Source organism: Pseudopodoces humilis, chromosome 3, assembly GCF_049639895.1.
Source record: "Pseudopodoces humilis isolate 2021_Gansu_Grassland_sample_001 chromosome 3, ASM4963989v1, whole genome shotgun sequence".
Taxonomy (NCBI): domain Eukaryota; kingdom Metazoa; phylum Chordata; class Aves; order Passeriformes; family Paridae; genus Pseudopodoces; species Pseudopodoces humilis.
This window is the reverse complement of record NC_142202.1, coordinates 113622731-113645683: the sequence shown is the minus strand read 5'-3', so window position 1 is coordinate 113645683 and position 22953 is coordinate 113622731. Positions and strand designations below refer to the sequence as shown.

At 55.8% G+C, this 22953-nt stretch overlaps 1 protein-coding gene across 5 annotated transcripts in view; it reads left to right on the top strand.

Annotated features, from left to right (window-relative positions):
* The window catches only part of OTOF (otoferlin), an 82982-nt gene extending 61644 nt beyond the window's left edge, over positions 1-21338 (top strand). For 2 of the 5 annotated variants that reach the window (XM_005533022.2, XM_005533023.2), the window contains 20 exons: positions 139-258; positions 1775-1936; positions 2654-2816; positions 4693-4763; positions 5456-5485; positions 6657-6800; positions 7163-7229; positions 8686-8810; positions 9605-9739; positions 9859-9996; positions 11344-11471; positions 11949-12119; positions 12657-12817; positions 13485-13627; positions 14366-14454; positions 16254-16352; positions 17838-18079; positions 19100-19278; positions 19440-19540; positions 20141-21338. In XM_005533022.2, coding sequence (XP_005533079.2) covers positions 139-258; positions 1775-1936; positions 2654-2816; positions 4693-4763; positions 5456-5485; positions 6657-6800; positions 7163-7229; positions 8686-8810; positions 9605-9739; positions 9859-9996; positions 11344-11471; positions 11949-12119; positions 12657-12817; positions 13485-13627; positions 14366-14454; positions 16254-16352; positions 17838-18079; positions 19100-19278; positions 19440-19540; positions 20141-20321 — 2649 coding nt within the window. In that variant the 3' untranslated portion in view covers positions 20322-21338. Of the gene's footprint in view, positions 1-138; positions 259-1774; positions 1937-2653; positions 2817-4632; positions 4764-5455; positions 5486-6656; positions 6801-7162; positions 7230-8685; positions 8811-9604; positions 9740-9858; positions 9997-11343; positions 11472-11948; positions 12120-12656; positions 12818-13484; positions 13628-14365; positions 14455-16253; positions 16353-17837; positions 18080-19099; positions 19279-19439; positions 19541-20140 lie in introns of all 5 variants that reach the window. The other 3 variants (XM_005533021.2, XM_088053017.1, XM_088053016.1) reach the window with 2 other exon arrangements.
* The last annotated feature ends 1615 nt before the right edge of the window (positions 21339-22953 follow it).

The window sequence follows — 22953 nt, the reverse complement described above, 5'->3', positions numbered from 1 at the left end:
TGCCCACGGCAGGGGTTGATCATTGAGGTCCCTCCCAACCCAAACCAATTGCGATTCCACAATTCTGTGAGAAGGACCAAAAACTGCTTCCCAGCAGCTCACAGGAGCAGATCCTAACCTGTGATCCATCTCCTGCAGATCGGCCCTGGGGGTAAATCAGACCTGCCCCCAATCGATGGCCCCACGGACATGGACCGAGGTCCCATCCTGCCGGTGCCTCTGGGAATTCGGCCGGTGCTGAGCAGATACAGAGTGGAGGTAACCAGTGTCCATGTGGAGGGCTGCCCGGGGCAGGAGAGCATCTCCAAGGGTGCTGGAAGGGCAGGAGGGAACTGGGAGTCAAGGATCTGTCCATGGTGGCCAGACTGGGAACCAGGCTGCAGCATCCCTAAAAAAAACAGGGAATTGGATCATTCCTTGCTGTTACACCTGGAAAGGACAGTGAGTGAGCAGCACCTGGGCTGAGATGCAGCCCAGGGAACGTTTGAGATGGACACAGAGCTGGATCATCTGCTCCCAAAGCAATCCCATAGCTCAGATGTTCTGCACCCCATCAACCTCAGACAACAAGGATGGGATGCTTCTCATTACCCGTGGATATCCAAAGGGGGATTTTGTATCCAAAATAGTGTGGGCACAACCCAGGGCAGTGCCCGTCCCCTGTGCTGGCACTGCTGGGGCACCTCCAGTGCTGGGGACAGCTCTGGGCCCCTCCTGCCAGGAGAGCCCTGGAGGGGCTGGAGCATGTCCAGGGCAGGGAACGGAGCTGGGAAGGGGCTGGAGCCCCAGGAGAGGCTGAGGGAGCTGGGAAAGGGGCTCAGCCTGGAGAAAAGGAGGCTCCGGGGGGACCTTGTGGCTCTGCACAAGTCCCTGCCAGGAGGGGACAGCCAGGAGGGCTCGGGCTCTGCTCCCAGGGAACAGGGACAGGACAAGGGGAAATGGCCTCAGGCTGGGCCAGGGCAGGCTCAGCTTGGACAGCAGCAGGAATTTCTGCCTGGAAAGGGAGCTCAGGCCTTGGCAGGGGCTGCCCAGGGAGCTGCTGGAGTCTCATCCCTGGAGGTGTGCAGGGAATTCCTGGATGTGGCACTCAGAGCTCTGGGCTGGGGACAAGGTGGGGATCAGGCACAGCTGGGGCTCCATGGGCTGGGAGGGATTTTCCAAACGATTCCATGGTTCCGTGATGTGTCCCATGAGGGCCCGTGTCCCTTGGAGGTCCCGGTGGACATCCATGACCCAGGCAACGCCCACAGGGATGTTCAGGGCACATCTCGGCCCCACACAAAGATGTCTCTGCTCAGGTGAGGTGCCACTGACCAGGTCTCCAAAGGGATCTTGGCTCCTGGTTTTCCACACATTTGTGATAAATGAGTTGTGCTCTCACAATTTCAGTTGAGCCATGGGGAATGAGGAGGAGGGAAAAATCTCCATTTTGGGGAATTTTGGATGGTGGTAGTCTGTTATCCCAGGCCGGGACAGGGAAGTTTCCCCAGTGACACTGATTCCATTGGGACAAAGCGATGGCAGTGCTGCATCCAGAGCCACCACAGACGGACAGAGCTGCTCTGTGGATTTCCAGGGCAGGAAAAGGCCAGGAAGGGAGAAAAGCAGGAAAAAGGGTGTTGAGGGCAGCAGGCTGTCAGGAGGAGATACCTCAGGGATCCACCACTGCCCTGTGATGACATCGACAGTGGGATCCCTCTCCATGGAGAACCAGCTCCCAGGGATTGTCCCTCTCACATTCACATGTTCCCTTCTCCTCCTCCTCCTGCCCTAGATCTTGTTCTGGGGACTCAGGGACCTGAAGAGAGTGAACCTGGCCCAGGTGGACCGGCCCCGCGTGGACATCGAGTGTGCCGGGAAGGGCGTCCAGTCTGCCCTGATCCAGAACTACAAGAAAAACCCCAACTTCAGCACTTTGGTCAAGTGGTTCGAGGTGGTGAGTGTGGTCCCTTCCCTCTGATCCCTCAGCTGGAACCCAGAATTTCTGGAGCCCACCGTGGCTCCGAACCCTTTACTCCAGTTTTCCCAAAGCAATGGAGCACATGGACACCATTCCGTTCTTTACCTGAGGGCTCCCAAGCCATATTTTACTGGAGCAGCTCTGCCCTAATCCCTACTGCCATTCCCAGCATGATCCCATTCCCAATCCCTACTGCCCTTCCCAGCATGATCCCATTCCTAATTCCTACTGCCCTTCCCAGCATGATCCCATTCCTAATTCCTACTGCCCTTCCCAGCATGACCCCATTCCTAATCCCAGCTGCCCTTCCCAGCCTGACCCCATTCCTAATCTCAGCTGTCCTTCCCAGCATGATTCCATTCCTAATCCCAACTGCCCTTCCCAGCCTGACCCCATTCCTAATCCCAGCTGCCTTTCCCAGCGTGATCCCATTCCTAATTCCTACTGCTCTCCCCAGCCTGACCCCATTCCTAATCCCAACTGCCCTTCCCATCATGACCCCAATTCCCAATCCCTACTGCCCTTCCCAGCATGATCCCATTCCCAATCCCTACTGCCCTTCCCATCATGATCCCATTCCTAATCCCTACTGCCCTTCCCATCATGACCCCAATTCCTAATCCCAGCTATCCTTCCCAACCACCAAACCAGGCGCTCCCAGTCCATGATAACCATCCCTCCTCTGCCTCCCAGGACCTCCCGGAGAACGAGCTGCTGCACCCGCCCCTGAACATCCGCGTGGTGGACTGCCGAGCCTTCGGGCGCTACACCCTGGTGGGCTCCCACACCGTCAGCTCCCTCCGCAAGTTCATCTACCGCCCGCCCGATAAGAAAGCCCAGCACTGGAACATGGCAGGTACCAGGACTGGGACATGGGGACCTGGTCCGGGATATCCCAGGGGAGAAGAGGGAGGTGGGATGGGCTGTGAGGTCCATGAGATGGTTGGCTAACCCACAGAACTTCTGGGTTTGGGTCCAGTCTCATCCAGAACTGCAGGACACAACCCAACTTCAGGACTTTGGTGGTTCCAGGTGGTGAATCTCCACTTCCCTCTGAGTCCTCAGCTGGAACCCAGAATTCCTGGAGCCCAAGCTGTGGCTCCGAGCCCTTTGCTGTGGTTTCCTCACCGGGCTGAGGAGCCACGGGGTACAATCCACGATTTCCTGTTGATTTTTTGACCTCTGAGTCTTGCCTGCTCCCCCAGTTCCTGTAAGACAAGAAAGGTTCACCTCCAACATCTCTGCAGCCTCAGAACTTGAGTCCCTAGATGCTCCTCAGGACTGGGACAGGATTTGGCCACACTCAGTCCCCGTGGGGGCTGTAAAGAGCAGAGGTCCAGGCCCCTCTCAACCACAATCCATCATCTTCTGCAGCAAAACCTGTCCCAGACCCACTTCCCACCCATCCCAGCGGTCGAGAGCTTGGGAGCCATGGGAATTACTCCTCTCCTCCCAGCTTTGGGGCTGGAGGCTGGGCGAGAGTCCCAAGGACACGTCTGGCTCCGTCCAGCTGGACCAGGGGTTGTGTCCAAGCCAGCGGAATCTTTCAGGACAATTTTCCCTGCCTCTTCTCTGGACATTTCCTGCTTATCCTCTACCTTCCTTTGCTGTTTGTGGGATTTTGGTCCTGCCAAAGGCTCTGTGCTCATTTCCACTGCTCCAAACAAGGTGGTCCCACAGTGCTCCGGCCTAAATCCTGCGTGATCTCACCTGAGCTCAGTTTCTAGCCTGAATCCTGTAGGGTCTTGTAACTTTTCTCTATAAAATTATTTTTAGTTTCTTTTTTCTCTTTCTCCGATTCTGCTGCACTTCTGTATTTTTCTTTCTCTTCTTGGATTTCTCAGTCTCCTCTGAGCCGAGCTCCTTTGGGATCCTCCCTCGTGGGGAGCCCTGCTTATCTCAGTTCTTTAGGTTTGAAGAAAACTCCTGAGCTCATTAGAATCTTGTTTCTCGTGTTTATTAGAAGGTCATCACAAACCTGGCAGGTCTCTCCAGACTGGCTGCACAAGTTTAAATCACTGTATTAAATCACTGTAATCTGGAACATTTCTTTCTTCTGATGGTGCAAACAAGGCCTTGTGGCTCACTTTGGCTTTGAAAGCACAAAATGGCCTCGAACTATGCAGTTCTTTTATCTTTATACTTATTCTTACCCAATTAACAACAGACATGTATATTATTTTTCTTAATGACCCAATGACTCATCACCTGTGTGCCGCACTGCGGCATTTTCTGTCCAATCACTCACTATCACCCAAAAACTTATAGAAGAACATGAAGAAGAAAGAAGAAGGAAAAGAAACAGCATTCTAAATCCTCCATCTTGCCTTCTGCTTTCTAAACTAACTTTAAACTAACTTTTTCACCCAGTGACTTAAGAAATTCTCTAACCTACACACTCACACTTTTAGCTTTTCTATCTAACTTTGTTTTCATGTATAATCAGGAAAACATGCTCATGAATTTTATATTGTATGAAATTCAGTGTTCCTCTGGATCTTAGAACTAAGTATAAGAAACAAAGGCACACACTCTGTGTCTCAGACTCCAACAGATCTCACCTGAACTCTCATTTTCTGGCCTGAATCCTGTAGGATCTCGCCTGAACTATCGGTTTCTCCTCTCCACTGTCCCTCTCCCTTGTTCTTTCTCCTTTTCTGTCCTCTGTCCAGCCAAACACCTCAACGGCTGCCTGGCCATGACCAGCAGGGCCCATCGCTCTCGCCCCACAGGGGAGATCGTTGTCAACATGGAGCCCGAGGTTCCCATCAAGAAGATGGACACGATGGTGAAGCTGGAAGCTGTGAGTACCAGTGTGGCAGCACCTTTTCCCTCATGGAATTTCTGAGGGATTTCAGCCTGAACTGGGTAGGCAGCGCGTCCCAGGGGTGTCGGGCTGCGTCACACTCAATGTGCTTGTGCCCGTCTTTGTGCCCAGAATGGGAATTTCAACTCCTTCTCCCACCCTTCTGCTCCAGAGCTTCCTCCACAAAAACAGATTCCTGCCAAGCCGCTCCAGGGCTGGAGCCCCTCTGCCATGGAGCCAGGCTGGGAGAGCTGGGGGTGCTCACCTGGAGAAGGATCCAGGGAGAGCTCAGAGCCCCTTGCAGGGCCCAAAGGGGCTCCAGGAGAGCTGGAGAGGGACTGGGGACAAGGGCTGGAGGGCCAGGAGCCAGGGAATGGCTCCCAGTGCCAGAGGGCAGGGCTGGATGGGATAATGGGAAGGAATTCCTGGCTGGCAGGATGGGAAGGGGCTGGGCTGGAATTCCCGGAGAAGCTGGGTTGCCACTTGTGTCCCCAAAAGTGTCCAAGGCCAGTTTGGACACTGGGGCTTGGAGCAGCCTGGGATGGGGGAATGGATGTCCCTGCCCATGAGAGGAGCTTTAGGGTCCCTTCCCACCCAAACCATTCTGGGGTTTGATGATTTGCGCTCAGCTGAGGGTGTGTCCTGAACCTGCTCTCCCTCTCCCTGTTCCCTTCCATCCCGGGCGGCAGAATTCCGATGCAGTGGTGAAGGTGGATGTGGTAAGTGATGGATCTTCTCTTGTGAATGATGCACCCTGTGGTGCATCATTCTCTTGTGATGGAGCACCCCTGCTCCCAACTCTCTGCTCCCTCCCCAACCCCTCCGTGCCACTTCCAACGGACCAGGCACCCGTCCCAGCCTGAGCCAGGCAGGGACATCACCCCTCTGTCCCACGACAGACACACAGCAGCACTGTCCCCTCAAGGGATGTGGCAGTGGCCTCCTTCCTGCAGTTTGGGAAGCTCTTTTGGGCCAGAACTTCTCATCCCAGCTGTCCCAGGAGGAGCTGGACGGGCAGTGCCCTGTGGGAGGGATGCTGGGTATTCCCAGGTACCAGCTGGAAAAGGTTCCCTTGCTCCACCACGTGGTCCCAAGGTGCTTTGGTGGGCACAGTTTGACTCTTGCCCATGGAAGATTCCAGAGATGCAGCCTGGGAAATGCATGGATAAATAGGGTGATGGAAATGTGGAGGTGTTGTGGGACTGCCCCATCTCTGGGCGTATCCAAGGCCAGGTTAGATGAGGTTTGGAATAACCTGGAACAGTGGAAGGTGTCAGGATTGGAATTGGATGAGTTTTACAGTCCCTTCCCACCCAAACTATTCCATGATTCTGGCACTGTCTCCATAGCCTCGGTCATCCTTGGCTGTTTTGTGCCTCAGTGGCTGTAAAAGGGAGAAAGTTCATGAGGCCCCTGAGCTTGGGGGGGTTCTCTCTCCTCAGATGCTTCACCCCCCACCTTCGTGCTTCCAGAAATTATTCCCTTTCACCTGATCCCTCCCCTTCCCTGCCTGTCACTAGAGGACAGGAAGTATAGAGCGAGGGTTCTGAACACCACACACAGCATCCAGAGGTTTTTTCATGAGGCAAAAAAAACCTTTATTTTGGGGGTTTTTCAACCCTTTTATAAGGTGTTCCAGTACAGGTTATCCTGACTGGTAGAGGGAACAACACCTCCCTCATCCCATTGGTGGGACAAGAGAGAAAACACTCTCAGAACATCTGTGTCTTGTTTTGGGAAACCAAACCTTATTTTCACAAACAGTCCTTGAGAGAGAAAAAAGCTCCCAAAAGATTTTCCCTTGGGAACAATCAGCCCCTGAGAGCTTAAAATTCTCTCAGGTTCAGAAAATCATGTCCACACCTGTCTGTGCTTCCCTTGTCCCTCCAGACCGAGGAGGAGAAGGAGAAGAAGAAGAAGAAGAAGAAAGGAGGAGGAGGAGGAGGTGGGGAGGAAGTGGAGGAGGAAGAACCGGACGAGAGCATGTTGGACTGGTGGTCCAAGTACTTTGCCTCCATTGAGACGATGAAGGAGGTGGGTGAGGAGCAGCAGTGAGGGGTACCCAGGGGAGGTTGCTCCCTTCCTGCGAGGTCCCCCCTAATTCCAGCTCCTTCCAAAGCCTTGGGGCTGTGCTTCATCCCGTGACTCTTATGGAATCCCAAAATTATTCAGGCTGGAAAAGCCCTTGGAGACCATCGAGTCCAACCACGCCCTGGCAATGGTTGGGCCACCACTGATCGTGTCCCCAAGTGCCGCATCCATGTGGCTTCAAAATCCCTCCAGGGATGGGAACTCCATCACTGCCCCAGGCAGCTTTTCCAGGGAAATAATAATAATAATAAAAACTAATAAATAAAACCAAAAAATAATATCCTGTGGCTTTCTTTCTCCCCCAGCAACTCCGGCAGCAGGAAGCAGCCGCGGCCGAGGCAGAGGAGAAGGAAGAGACGGAGATTGGAGAGGGTAAGGCTGGGAGAGAGAGAGGGAACACAGCAGGGAAAGGTGGGACCAGGAATCCTCTTGGTGCTTGGACATCCCTTTGGGAATCTGGCACAGCAGACATGCCCAGCGTGTTGTGTTTTCCCAAAAAGGGTCAATTTTTGTGGATGTTTTTCCCTGCGTGTTGAACTCTTTGTCTGCTGTCCTAAAGTGAGCAGTGAAGACAAATACAATTTAGAGCATGTTCTCTCACCTAATTTATCAATTTATATAATTTTATATATCGTGTATTATTTTTCACTTGTTATCCTTTTATAAAATCATGAGAAGAATGATGCCCTGCGTTTTCCTCTGAAGGAAGTCGGGTTTGTAGGTCAGGTGGGCTTCTGACCTTGCCTAAATTTGGGGGAGACTAATTTTGTCCCAGAAATGATGCCGGGCAAGAATCCTGGGACTGGTTAGTCAAGGGTGACTTTGTCCATCTGGTCATGCCACCAGCAGGGCTGGGAGAGGTATCCCTGAGGAATTCCACCCTTGCTCTCTGTATGCTCCATGTCCCCATGGCAGGGGGTTGTTGTTGTGTCCAGGTGACACAAAATCCTTCAGCTGAGTAAAATTCTGAGCCTGGTTTCTTTTGGAAGATCAGTCTTCATATCCCGGGAAAAAATGAGGTCTTGTCTTGCTGAGCTTGGAGACAACTCTGAGCAGGTTCTTCTGGGCTTGCACTGGTGTCCTCCGTGGTTTTCTTTCTGTCTCTTTAGAATGATCCATTTCCCTTGGCTCTCCCACTCCTTCCCCCTTTCCTTGTCCATGTGAGGTTTTCCCATCTGTCCACCCCCATGGATAGCATCCAGCCCTCATGGAAGCTGGCAGAGGCACCAAGGGACAGGGGTTGCAGAGAGGGGAAGGAGTTCCCTTTGAATCCACCTTTTCCAGCAGCCTCTTCCCAGCTCTCCACGGCTGGTGGTTGTTCCAAGTGAGACTCCGGTGAACCTGCGGCTGCAGCTGTTCCTGAACAATCCGAGGGCAGCGGCGTCAAGCACTGTCCCCTCTGTATTCCCACGCCGGGGTTCCACTCCCCAGGCTCCATAAATCAGGAGAAGTCTCTGGCAGGAGGAAGAAAAGGAGCTGCTGTGGGCAGGACCAGGTTTTCTCACCACTGTCAAAGGGCTCTGTCCATGTTTTGTATTCCTCCTAGTGATTCCTGCTCAGGTCAGCCCTGGAATTCCCTGCACAGAGATCTCTGGGCTCTGGGAGATGCTGAGATCCAGAGCCAAGGAAAGACAGGACAGGGCTGGGATGGGATGGGACTTGCAGGCAGTGGCAGCTTTCATGCTCCCCTTCTTTGAAGGACCTTGTCCAATCCCTGCCACACCTCCCCCACCTCTCCTCACCCTCGTTTGCATCCCCTCCCTCCCTTCCCTCCCTCAGAGAGAGGGGACTCAGAGTGATGCCAAACTTGGTGACTCTCCCCTGAAAGGCTCCAAGGCTCAGGTGAAGAACAAGGACAAGTCCAAGGCACCCAAAGACGACAAGAAAAAGAAGCAGCAGCCTGTCCCTGAGCTCCCTGAGAAGAAGAACAAGCAGAAGATCGATGAACTCAAGGTACTGGGGGTGCTTCCAAGGAAATACCTCATCGTAGGGATGACGTGCCTTGGGACATCTCTCCTAGGGATATATCCTGGGACAAGGCTTCCCAGCCTCTCTCCATAGCTGGAAGGAGTCTGAGGTCACGAGAAAAGGGCTTGTCCTGGGATGGGCTCATCCCAGGAGCAGCTTGGAGCTGTCCCAGCTCGGCGGAAGAGTTTTCCTGCCTGAATACAGGATTCTGGACAGGGGTGGGCTCTGGTACAGTGATCCCAAAGATTTCTCAGGATTCGTGTTGCTGGGGTTCAGACAAGGTTTAGACCCGGATCTTGCACAGAGGGGGAACAATGGCCCCACCCATTGTTCCAACATTCCCTTTTTCCAGCTCAGTAATGCTGGAGATCCTTCTCCTTCCTAGAAAAATTAGGCACTGGGAGCTGAGGTGTCCACGCTTGCAGAATCCCAGGGTCACTGAGGCTGGAAAAACCTTTCCAGACCATCAGGTCCAACCTGTGCCCAATCCCCACCTCGTCACCAGCCCAGAGCTCTGAGTGCCACATCCAGGCCTTCCTTGGACACCTCCAGGGATGGGGACTCCAAACGTCCCTGGGCAGCCCCTGCCAAGGCCTGACCACCCTTTCCATGGACAAATTATTCCCAATATCCAATCTGACCCTCCCTGGCACAGCTTGAGGCCGTTTCCTCTTGCCCTGTCCCTTGTTCCTTCTGCGCTGATTTGAGTACTGACCACACATTTTGCTCACCTTTGTTTTTATCCCAAATTCCCTCCTTTTAACTTCCTGTCATCTCAGGTCTTCAACAAAGAGCTGGAAGCAGAGTTTGACAACTTCGAGGACTGGCTGCACACCTTCAACCTGCTCCGGGGGAAGATTGGAGACAACGACGACAACGCCACGGAGGAGGAGCGGATCGTGGGGAGGTTCAAAGTGAGTGGTTAGGAATGCTGGCCCGGACTTTGGCAAGGGTGTTCTGGGATGGGTTTACTTTCCCGGCCGGAGGCCCTGGGCAGCAGGACTCAGCCGGGCCGTGCCCTCCCTCGCACCAGGGCTCCATGTGCGTCTACAAAGTGCCGCTCCCCGATGACATCACCAAGGAGGCAGGATACGACCCCACCTTCGGGATGTTCCAGGGGATCCCCAGCAACGACCCCATCAACGTGCTGGTCCGAGTCTACATCGTGCGGGTGAGTGGGAATTGGGGGTGGGACAGGCGGGATCTGGCACTCCCTCCCACCTGGAGCTGGTCCTGGAGCCGTAGCGATGGTGGGATTCAGCTGCAGTGCCTCGGGACCCAGGATGCAGCTCAAGGACTGAAGCAGCTCCTTGGTTATGGAATGGTTTGGGTTGGAAGGGAACTTAAAGTCCATCCTGCTCCACCCCCTGCTGTGGGAAGGGACACCTCCCACCATCCCAAGTTGTTCAGGGATATCCCAGGATATCCAGACCCTGAACGGTGTCTCCCAAGCTGTGTGCTCCCAGCACTAGGAACAGGACAGATCCAAGTTCCTGCCAGAGACCTCTCTCCAGCAGGTGGGATGGACCGGTGTGTCCTAGTGCCCAACTCCCATGGATAGTTTGGATCAGCCTGTACTGTGAGCTGTTGGTTCATTCCACAGCCACATCACCACCCCAGTGATGGTTCAGGATGGGAGAGAATGGGAGAAAAGAGAGTGGAATGGGATCTGGCAGGACTGAGGAGATCCATGTGAAGGTCACGGCACCTCCGTGATCATTGATGTGATCCAGCCCATGCACGGTTTTCCTTTATATATGGAAAAAGTCACTTCCTGACCCCTGAACTGGTCATTGCCCTGTCCCCAAGCGTGGGGTTCTGCAGCCAGGCTCTTGTGGGGGACCTCCATGCTGCTGCAAGCACCTGGGCTGCCCTTTGCCACCCCCTTGTCCCAGTGTATTACAAATGGAACCACCTCGGGCTCCCTCTCCACCCAGAGCTGCTTCCCACTGGGATATGGAGTCTCCCATCCATCACCAGGTTGGAAGAGTAGACACCAACTTGGGGATGGGGGAGGTATGGCAGGACTTGGGCAACTTTTTTGGGGTTTTTGGTCAACCCCAAAAAACCAGCCATGACTGGGTGGATGTGTTCTTGCTGCTGGGCCATGCTTGGAGGTGGAACTGGAGAGTTTGGGGGCCCTCACGCCCTCTATGGGGAGAATCCAGCATGGAGAGGACACAAGGAGAAGGGGATGGATGTCTTGGCATCCCCAGGTTCTTGCTGGGGGCGTTTCCTTAGAGTCTCTTTCTTGCCTGTGATGAGATTCCAGTGGTCACTGTGGTGACATCTCAGGACAAAGCCGGTTCCAACCTCTCCCTAAACTAGGACAGGGATTTACACGAGGCAGGAATACCCCCAGTTTAATCCAAGACACCCTGTTTCATCCCTGTTTCCATCCAAGACACTCCGTTTAGGAACTGAAGTGGCCGGGTGATCTCAGGGATGGAGAACGGGCCCATCCCTGAATCCTTGGCTGCTGTGGACAGCGCTGACCCACCCCATCCATTCCCTCCAGGCCACGGACCTCCACCCGGCTGACATCAACGGGAAAGCCGATCCCTACATCGCCATCAAGCTGGGCAAGACGGACATCAAGGACAAGGAGAACTACATCTCCAAGCAGCTGAACCCCGTCTTTGGGAAGTGAGTCTGTGCCCGGAACTGCTGAGCTAAGCCTGAGCCCTCCAGCCCTCAGACCTGCAGCTGGGGTGTCCCATGGCTGCTCCTTCAGCTGGAACAATGGGATTTATCCCACAGTGTGGATGTCCTTCCAGGATGTCCTCCTTGGCCAGCGTGTGGTCAGTGTAGCACCGAGTGTTTAAGAGATGCACCTGGAATTTATCAGATCAAGGTGAAACACACACTTAGGAACCATTAGACCTAAATTTGAGTGAGAATAATTCACAAACTCAGTTTCGGGGCTGTTGGGACACCCCGGTCAAGGATTTTCCCCGCCATCAAGGGCTGGTGGTTGAGTTAAACCCCACCTCAGACATCCTGCGGTGATGGATGCAAATTGAACACCGTCCGTGGACTGGAGCAGACAGAGCTCCCCCACGGGTCTGTCCTGAGTGGCAGCCGGACCCTGCAGCAGCTTTTCTCTGCTTCCCCCAATCCCAGATCCTTCGACATCGAGGCCACCTTCCCCATGGAGTCCATGCTGACCGTGGCCGTGTACGACTGGGACTTGGTGGGCACTGACGACCTCATCGGGGAGACCAAGATCGACCTGGAGAATCGCTTCTACAGCAAGCACCGGGCCACCTGCGGCGTGTCCCAGACCTACTCCATGTAGGGGAAAAGCCTTCCCTGCCCCACCTCCCACACAGAGCTCCCACGGGAATCTCCCCCCTTCACTGCCTGCTGGTCCTGAAATGACTTGGTTTGGGAAAAACCTTCATGCCGTCCAATCCCGCCAGGGGCAGGGATAAATGGAGGAGTCTGTGCTATCCCTGGTTTTGTGACCAGCCTTAGGGAGCAGTGGAATGGGTCGTCAGGAGCCCAGGGCAGGAGGGAGGGACTGGGGGGACTGGTGGGAAGAGGGGTGAGGTCAGGGCTGAAATAGGAGCAGAGCAAACGGGGCGATGCCGAGCATCAGGAATCAAGCACCGGGAATTCCAGGTCTGAGCCAAAATGGGGTGGAAGGAGTTTGCAAAAGGGGCACAGAGGGATCAAGTCCACTCTGAAGTTTCACCTTTGCTGCCTCAAATTCTTTCCCTGGGAATTCCGAGTGCTTCATGGTGGAGTGGAGTTTTTTCCTGGCAAAAGGGAAAAAAATTCCTTTGTCCTCCCAACCTTTTTTGGCTGATCTTGCCCTCCTGTTCCCAGCCACGGGTACAACACCTGGCGTGACCCCATGAAGCCCTCCCAAATCCTGTCCAAGCTGTGCAAAGAGGGAAAAGTGGACGGGCCGCACTTCGGGCCAGGGGGAAGAGTGAAAGTTGCCAACAGGGTCTTCACCGGCCCCACGGAGATCGAGGATGAAAATGGTATGGCCCTGTGGGATCATCCCACGGGATGGAGGTTCTGGAGGGTCTGGGGGGGTCTCATCATCCAGGGTTGGAATCTCAGGGGAGTTTGAATCATGGAGTGGTTTGAAATGGACTTTTGAAGGTCCAGCCCCCCCAGACAGATGTGGTGGGCCCAGCCCTGCAGTCCCCATCCCAGTACGGGACCAGGTACAGAGTCCCACAGACCCTCCAGACCAGCGGGTTCCTCTTGGAATCACTCAAGGACATCCATGGACACCCAAAGCTGCCTCTGGAAATGCCCTCCCAGCAGTGCATGGAGACACCTCCAGCATTTAGGGAATTGTTATCCATAGGAATGCATCCCCAAACAGTGGGAGATGAGGGCTGTGTCCCAACACACTCAACGTGTGCCCAAGGAAGAGGGACACAGGCCAGGAGGGCTGAAGGAGAGAAGGAAAACGTGGCCAGGGGACACAGGTTTGGTTCCGACAGGGAAAACCGAACGGGGATCTGAACCTTCCACAGGGATTGGAGAAAGGAAGGAGGAGTTAGGAAGTGCCAGCTGAGGAACAGTGTTCCCAAGAGAAGGAGAGGATGAGGCAGTCGGAGCATGGGTGGAGGCCCCGGGTGCTTTGCTGTCCCTGTGTCCCTGTCCCAGGTGTCCAAGCTCTCCTTTGTCCTCCAGGCCAGAAGAAGCCGACGGACGAGCACCTGGCGCTGGCCGTGCTGCGGCACTGGGAGGACATCCCGCGGGCCGGCTGCCGCCTCGTCCCCGAGCACGTGGAGACGCGGCCGCTGCTCAACCCCGACAAGCCGGGCATCGAGCAGGTCTCGCATTCCAACGGGAACGGGGGCGGCCCACGGGGGCCAAAACGGCCCCAACCCACTTCAGGGTGGGCAGGTCACCCCAGGATACCAGCAGAGATCTCCAGTGCCCCATGAGCCATCCTTGTCCATTTCACATCCCACAGTCCCTCCTGATTGCCCACGTCTGGGCACCTGGGAGCAAAATTCCCAACAGATTCCCAAGCAGAAGGGATGGGAAGCCCCAGGTTGCTGCACAGTGCTGGGAATTCCCTGGACACCCCAAACCTCCTGGAGTCCCCAGGAGGACTCTGAGCCAGTTTTGGGGGGAGGTCACAGCCCTGTTGAGTAAAGGGGGAGAGCAGGAAGAGTTGGGCTCTGGTTGTTTTGCAGACCCCAATTTTGGTCAGAAATCTCCCAAAATCCAAGCCTGGGCTGCCTCTTTGGCAAGTTCCTGGCAGAGATTTGGAGCAGAGGAGGGAAAGCTCCCCTTGGTGCTCGGCTCACCTGATTCGAGCTCACAAGGAGATTGTGGAATCATGGAATGGTTTGGGTGGGAAGAGACCTTAAACCCCATCCAGCTCCACCCCCGGCCCTGAGACATTCCTGCAGGGGTGGAGAAGGATTCGTGGCACTGGAAAAGCTTGTCCTGCTCCACATCCGGCATGGCCGGAGCGATCGCTGTGGGAAGAGGGGGACACTGGTGGACAGGAGGGGACAGGAGGGACAAGGGGAGCTGACCGTGCCTCTTGCACCCCGCAGGGCCGCCTGGAGATGTGGGTGGACATGTTCCCCATGGATATGCCAGCGCCCGGCCCTGCCATCGACATTTCTCCCAGGAAACCAAAGAAGTAAGGAACAGCCCAGCCAACCGATCCCAGGGAAAACGTGAGGCTGGGGATGGAGCCTGGCTTCTCCCGCCTCCTGCTGCTGCTCCGTGGTCAGCCCAGCCCTCTGCTTGGGTTCCTCAGATGTGCTGGCATTCCCGGAGATCCCAACAGGGGCGGCAGTTCCAGAGCTGCTCCTGAGGGTGGTATCCCACGCCTTCCATCCCCTGCAGCTCCCAATCTTTCTTGCCTGTGTGAACTGGGAAATTCCATCGTTCCCAGGCCTTGGTGCAGAGTGCCCAGCCCTGAGCCTCTCCTGGGTGGGGGCAGGGTTATCCCAGGGCAGTTTGGATGGGCTTTTCCAGGAGGTGATGGATGGAAGGGACGGGTGGCGGAGGCTACTGGGACAGCCGATGGTTCCAAGCAGGAAAGAGCAGGCACGGACTGCGCGTGGAGAGGGAAGAAGAACATTTCATCCCTCAATATCCCTTCTAGTCCTTTCTCAGCCTGCTGGCCTTGGTCCTCAGGCCCCTTTTCCTGCCCCCAGGGCTGGGATACAGGGATGGCACTGGGAATCCTGATGGGAGCCTCTTGTGCAGCCCAGGCAGCCGACGCCTTGGGTGGAGAGAACATCCCTGGATCCCAGCTGGGAGAGGGAGCATGGGACAGGCAGGCAGGAGGGGCTGGGAAAGGTGAAGGGATCCCATGGATGGGCTCAGCCAGGGCATTGCCAGAGGGAGATCCCAAAGGAGGGGGTTTCAGGAAGCTGTAAATCCGCTTCCCTCACCTGGAGACTCCCCAGTGCTTCCAGTGAGGTGCTGCAGCTGTGGCCACGTGTCCTGAGCCTCCCTCCAGCCTCCCCTCGCTGCGGGAGCCGGGATTCTGCTCCTCCAACCATCTCCCACTGCAGGAGCTGCTCCCCCCATCACCAAAATTCCCAAGCAGAAGTGATGGGAAAGTCCCCAGGCTGCTGCACAGTGCTGGGAATTCTCTGGAGTCCCCAAACCTCCTGGAGTCCCCAGGAGGACTCTGAGCCAGTTTTGGGGGGAGGTCACAGCCCTGTTGAGTAAAGGGGGACAGCAGGAAGAGTTGGGCTCTGGTTGTTTTGCAGACCCCAATTTTGGTCAGAAATCTCCCAAAATCCAAGCCTGGGCTGCCCCGTTGGGCCTTTGGCAAGTTCCTGGCAGAGGAGGGAAAGCTTCCCTTGGTGCTCGGCTCACTTGGAGAGCCTGATCCGAGCTCACGTGGAGACTGTGGAATCATGGAATGGTTTGGGTGGGAAGAGACCTTAAAGCTCATCCAGCTCCACCCCCTGCCATGGGCAGGGACACCTCCCAGCATCCCAGGCTGCTCCAAGCCCCATCCCAGCCTTGGGCACTGCCAGGGATCCAGGGGCAGCCACAGCTGCTCTGGGAATTCCAGCCCAGCCCCTCCCCACCCTCCCAGAGAGGAATTCCTTCCCAATATCTCACCCCAATCTCCCTTTTTCCAGTGGGAGCCATTCCCTGTGTCCTGTCCCTCCATCCCTTGTCCCAGGTCCCTCCCCAGCTCTCCTGGAGCCCTGGTAAGGGGCTCTGGGATCTCCCTGGATCCTTCCCTTCTCCAGGTGAGCATTCCCAGCTCTCCCAGCCAGGAAGAGTCCCATCCCTGTAATCATCTCCATGGCTGAGACCCCCTCCTGATCCCTGGGATGGATCCCTGTGCACAGTTCCCTGTTCCTGGCAGCCGGCTCTGCTTTCTGGCAGCATCACCCCGTCCCCTCCTGCCCCATTCCCGGTTCGTTCCCGTGCCTCACCTGCCTTTCCCTCCCTTCCCTCGGGCAGGTATGAGCTCAGGGTGATCGTGTGGAACACCGACGAGGTCATCCTGGAGGACGACGACTACTTCACCGGAGAGAAATCCAGCGACATTTTCGTCAGGGGGTAGGTACAGCCCGGAATTCCACCGGCGCCTCCTCCGCCTCTCCCAGGCGGGTGGCAGGACTCGCTGGGGTTGGAGCAGGGAGAGGGGCAGGACATGGGTGGTGCTGGTGGGCATCAGACCCTGATGCCTGGAGAAGCTGACCTGGAACAGAGGCTGGACAGAGTTAAAGGAATTAAGTATTTATTCTGGTATTCCTACGGGTGTTTATTAAAAGGCCTTCCAAGGATACACCTTGGGCAGTGCAAGAGCCCGGCCGTGGCTCCACCCACGAGGGACTCTGAGCCATGAGTTTTCACACTTTTCTAAGTTTTGGTCCATTTCCATCTTGGGGTTAACTGTCCAATTCCAGCTTCAGGTGATGCAGTCCCATCCTCCCAGACTGCTCTCCTCAATTCTCTGCTGTTTACGCTTTTTGGACCCGAGGCTGTAACGGTGTCCTTGGCTCTGGGGCTGGAAAAGGATTGTTTTGTCTGCCTGAGCTGTGAGGAGAGCGTGCTAATGCTTTGTATGAAGTTCAGAGTCACTCTAAGGCAGTACAGAATCTAAAAAATATGAAAGCCAAAACTTCAGGCATCATTCGGTCCCCTCTGTCCCTCTCTGAGCTCGTCCTGATGTCCCCTCATGGCACTTCCAGCCTGCCACCTCCACCTCCAGTCTGGTGCTTGTTCTGATGGTTTGTTCCCGTCTCTGCTTCACCCTCCTTCAGCAGGAAGGGAAAGCCCCTTCACCACCTCAGAGAGTCACGGAATCACGGAATGCTGAGGGTGGGAAGGGACTTGAAACCTCATCCCAGCCCCTGCCATGGGCAGGGACATCTTCCACTATCCCAGGCTGCTCCAGGCCACAGTCCTCACTCAACAAACAAATCCCATGGGATGCAGCTCCAAGGAACCCAAGCAAAACCCTGAGCTCTGAGGAGACCTTGGGGCCATGCCAGCAGCTCCATCCCTCTGGAATTTGAGGACCTTCCATCCCTAGAAGTTTCCAAAGCCAGGCTGGACCAGGCTTGGGCACTGCCAGGGATCCAGGGGCAGCCCCAGCTGCTCTGGGCACCCTGTGCCAGGGCCTGCCCACCCTCCCAGGGAACAATTCCTGCCAAATATCCCAGCCAAATATTCCCTTTTCCAGGGGGAAGCCACTCCCTGTGTCCTGTCCCTCCAGGCCCTTGTCCAAAGTCCCTCTCCAGCTCTGTTCTGATCCCTTTCCATCCTGCTCTGCTCCCAGCTCCTGCACAATTCCTTAACATCTCCTGGCCCAGGGTAAACCCTCAGACAACCCCCTTGAACCTCCTTCTCCTCAAGTTCTCTGTCCCACCTGGGATCCTCCCGCCCCTTGGATTTGCTGCTGCAGCCTCTGGAGCAGCCCCAGCCCCTTGGTCATAACTTCTAGGTCCTTCCAGTCCCGGAGGCACCCTGGCTGCCTGGACAGGGTGGCCCTGTCCCCTCTCCTGCCCCACATAACCCTCTGACCCCCGGGCCCTGCAGGTGGCTGAAGGGGCAGCAGGAGGACAAGCAGGACACGGATGTCCACTACCACTCCCTCACCGGTGAAGGCAACTTCAACTGGCGCTACATCTTCCCCTTCGACTACCTGATGGCCGAGGAGAAGATCGTCATCTCCAAGAAGGAGTCCATGTTCTCCTGGGATGAGACCGAGTACAAGATCCCAGCCCGCCTCACCCTGCAGGTCTGGGACGCCGACCACTTCTCGGCCGATGATTTCCTGGGTACGTGGACGGTCCAGAGCATCCCAGAAACCCCATGAGCTGCTGCGGAACGGAGCAGGTGGGATGAGAGAGCAGGAAGGGTCTGCAGAGGGTTCTGGACAGGCTGGATCCATTGGCCAAGGCCAAGATCCAGGTCCTGAACTGGGGTCACACCAACCCCACCGAGCACTCCAGCCTGGGAAAAGCAGCTGGGAAGGGCCTGGGGGTGCTGTGCCAGCAGCTGGACAGGAGCCCAGGTGTGCCCAGGTGGGCAAGAGGCCACTGGCCCTGGGCTGTGCCAGCTCTGGGGTGGCAGCAGGGCCAGGGCAGTGCCCGTCCCCTGTGCTGGCACTGCTGGGGCACCTCCAGTGCTGGGGACAGCTCTGGGCCCCTCCTGCCAGGAGAGCCCTGGAGGGGCTGGAGCGTGTCCAGGGCAGGGAACGGAGCTGGGAAGGGGCTGGAGCCCCAGGAGAGGCTGAGGGAGCTGGGAAAGGGGCTCAGCCTGGAGAAAAGGAGGCTCCGGGGGGACCTTGTGGCTCTGCACAAGTCCCTGCCAGGAGGGGACAGCCAGGAGGGCTCGGGCTCTGCTCCCAGGGAACAGGGACAGGACAAGGGGAAATGGCCTCAGGCTGGGCCAGGGCAGGCTCAGCTTGGACAGCAGCAGGAATTTCTGCCTGGAAAGGGAGCTCAGGCCTTGGCAGGGGCTGCCCAGGGAGCTGCTGGAATCTCATCCCTGGAGGTGTGCAGGGAATTCCTGGATGTGGCACTCAGAGCTCTGGGCTGGGGACAAGGTGGGGATCAGGCACAGGTTGGACTCCAGGCTGGAAAAGCTGGGATGGCTTCTCCAATGTTGATGTTTCCATGATTCTGAGATCCCTTTTCTCCACTGCCCCTGTAGCCAAGATCCCCCCATTTTTCCTTGCCCGAGCTGGCCCAATCCAGCAGGATCTTCAGGGCAGGAGATGCTGGTCCAGCCCATCTCCAGCCAAGGCGTCAGCCTTTTCGGCGTGCCAACCTCTGTTGTCCCCTTTGTCCTGCCAGGAGCCATCGAGCTGGATCTGAACCGCTTCCCCCGGGGGGCCAAGACGTCCAAGCAGTGCAGCCTGGAGATGGTGACCAACGAGGCCGAGCTGCCCATGATCTCCATCTTCAAGCAGAAGCGGGTCAAGGGCTGGTGGCCCTTCGTGGCCAGGGACGAGAACGATGAGCTGGAGATCACCGTAAGGACGGGGAAGAGGGAGGGTTTGCTCCCTAGGGACCGCACTCTTTGCGGACACCCTACATCCCCCCACACGGCTTTGTTCCCTCGGGACCCTTCTGGCCTGGGGGGCAGAGGTGGGAGCACCTCCCAGGCCTCAGCACAGCTCTCTGCTCACTGCAGGGCAAAGTCGAGGCTGAGCTGCACCTTCTGACGGCGGAGGAGGCCGAGAAATCCCCGGCTGGGCTGGCTCGAAATGAGCCTGATCCCCTGGAGAAACCCAAGTGAGAAGAAGAAGCCTCTCTGCAGCAGGGATCTGGGGTTGTGGGCTTCTACTCCCACCTGGAGTGCTGCATCCAGCTCCGAGCCCCAAAACAGGAATGACATGGAGCTGCTGGAGAGAGCCCAGAGGAGGCCCTGGAGCTGCTCCAGGGCTGGAGCCCCTCTGCCATGGAGCCAGGCTGGGAGAGCTGGGGGTGCTCACCTGGAGAAGGATCCAGGGAGAGCTCAGAGCCCCTTGCAGGGCCCAAAGGGGCTCCAGGAGAGCTGGGGAGGGACTGGGGACAAGGGCTGGAGGGCCAGGAGCCAGGGAATGGCTCCCAGTGCCAGAGGGCAGGGCTGGGGCAGGAATTTGGGATGGGATTTGGGGCAGGAATTGTTCCCTGGCAGGGTGGGCAGGCCCTGGCACAGGTGCCCAGAGCAGCTGGGGCTGCCCCTGGATCCCTGGCAGTGCCCAAGGCCAGGCTGGACATTGGGGCTTGGAGCAGCCTGGGACAGTGGGAGGTTCCTGCCCATGCCAGGGGGTGGAACAAGATGAGTTTCAAGGTCCGTGAACCCCTTTTCCACGCTGATGGACTAACGATGGGTGTTTGGTTCTCCCACAGCCGCCCGGACACGTCGTTCATCTGGTTCCTGAACCCTCTCAAGTCCATCAAATACCTCATCTGCACCCGCTACAAGTGGCTCATCATCAAGATTGTGCTGGCCCTGCTGCTCCTCATCATGGTGGCCCTGTTCCTCTACAGCATGCCGGGATACATGGTCAAGAAGCTGCTGGGAGCATGAGGGGTGGGAGCCTCTCCTGCATTCCCCAGCCCCTTGCACAACCTTCCCAGCTCCATGTCCCCATGTCTTCTCCTCCCCGTGACCTCTGGGCAGCCCTGGGGGCATCTCCTCCCTGCTGCTGCCACTGCCGGGTCTCCTCTTTGCATTCCCTCTCTGTGGGTCTCATTCAGGCTTTAATCCCAGGGAAATGGGGCGGGAGCATGGCACGGATCTCCAGACCCTGCATCCACACCGGCGCTGGGAGAGGCGCCCAGCTGGCTCCTGTGGGAGCCTCCGAGGCCTCTGCCCACTGGGGTCACGGTTGGTGCCTTCCTGGGAATCAGGGAAAGGAGAGGGGGGCTGGGGCTGCATCACTTGGATGATTGTGGGAGTGCTCCAGAAAGGCTCCTTGGAGGGATGTTCAGGATCCAGCAGGGAGCTGGGATGGAGCAGCTGGGGACATGCCAGCCCCACCAGAGCGAGGGCAAAGAGCATCCCTAGTGCCTGTCCCCCACTGCCAGCACCGTCCCTGCTCCGCTCGGAGCTCTGGAGGTCACATTCCCTGGCACAGGGGTCTGTCCCACCTCAGGAATGCTGGGCACGGTGCCCCAGCAGGCCCCACAGAGAGCCCTGGGGTGGGCCAGGGGCAGACCCTGCCCTTTCCTCCCACGGCTCCAGCGGAGACCGGGACGTGTCCCACAGCTCAGACGTCTTCCCAAGGTCGCCCACCCAGAGGTGGCTGTGGCTGGACATCCCCAGGGCTCACAGCTCCCCTGGCACTGTGCGAGCTCCCGGTGTCCCTCTGGATTCTCCGTGAATTTTGTTTGGCTTGGTGATTCTTGTGGCCGGAGTCCTTCTGGCTGTGTGTCCTCGGGAAGGGCTCTTTCCTCGGCTCTCCGCGATCTCCAGCTGCTGCAGAGCTGCCTTTCTCAGCTCCCGGTGTGCAAGACCCCCACTGAAGAACTGAGGACATCTCAAGAGATGTTTTAATGAGGATATTACTATTCCAATCAGTCAATAAAATCCAGCTTTAACATCCGGGTTCTCGTGGTAGTGGGTGTCGTGGTTTGATGCTGGCCAAAAGCCAGGCACCTACAGAAGCTGTTCCTTCAGGAAAAAAAATTAACAAAGGGTTCATGAGCTGAGATGAGGAGTGGGAGAAAAACACTCTAAGGGCAAAACAGTTTAAAATTTAAAGGTATGAAGTAAATTTGTTATAAACAGAGTCAGAGGAGGGTAACGAGAAATAAAGCTTTTAAAACACTCTTTCCCCCTCAGGCCCTTCCTCTTTGCTGTGAATGGCTAATGCAGGGGACTCAGATCCTTGGGGATACTGAGATATTTGTTGTGAGAAACAAGCTGGTTTTACACCTCTTCAAGACACGGTATTTCCTTGTGGGCTGTTTCTTCACCGAGCAGCTTCCCACACACAGCCACATGTGTAACTTTTCTCTAAAAAATCTTTTTTCTGTTTCTCTGATTTTGCTGTATTTCTTCTGTATTCTTCTTTCTCTTCCTGGATTTCTCAACCTCCTTTGGACTCAATTCTTTTGGGATCCTCCCTCGTGGGGAGCCCTGCTTATCTCAGTTCTTATGATTTGAAGAAAACTCCCGAGCTCGTTAGAATCTTGTTTCTCGTGTTTATTGGAAGGTGATCACAAAACTTGACAGGTTTTTCTAGGCTGGCTGCACAAGGTTATATCTTCGTAATCTGGTACATTTCTTTCTTCTGATGGTACAAACAAGGCCTTGTGACTCACTTCGTGTCTGATGCACAAAATGGCCTCGAAATCTGCAGTTCTTTTATCTTTATACCTATTTTTACCCAATTAACAATAGACACATATATTATTTTTCTTAATGACCCAATGACCCATCACTTCTGTGATGCACTGCGGCATTTTCTGACCAATCACTCACTATCACCCAAAAACCTCTAGAAGAAGAACATGAAGAAGAAAAAAGGGACAAGAGACAACACCCTAAATCCTCAATCTTGTCTCCTGTTCTCTAAACTAACCTTTTCACCCAGTGATTTAAGAAAACTTTCTAATCTATGCACTCACACTTTTACCTTTTCTCTATCTAACAGTTGTTTTCATGTATCACCATGAAAACATGCTCGTGAATTTCATGTTATATGAAATTCAGTGTTTTTCTGGATCTTAGAACTAAGTATCAGAAACAAGGGCACACACTCTGTATCCCAGACTCCAACAACACAGCCACATGGCTAGCAGCACGCCTCAGTGTCCTCGTACGCGGGCAACCGCGTGCTGCTCGCACGTTTGGCGGGCTCCTCTCCAGGATGCCTGTGGAGGCTGACCTGGAACAGAGGCTGGGCAGAGCTAAAGACTTTATTATTCCTTAATAAAGTGGATATTTATTAAAAAGGCCTTCAAAAAATACACCTCGGGCAGTGCAAGAGCCTGGCCGTGGCTCCACCCAAGGTGGACCCAAGGTGGACACAAGATGGACCCAAGGTGGACCCAAGGTGGACCCAAGGTGGACCCAAGGTGGACCCAAGATGGACCCAAGATGGACCCAAGACGGACACAAGATGGACCCAAGATGGACCCAAGACGGACACAAGATCCACAACAAGATGGACAACCAGTCACGAGTTTCACATTTTTATATGTTTTGGTCCATT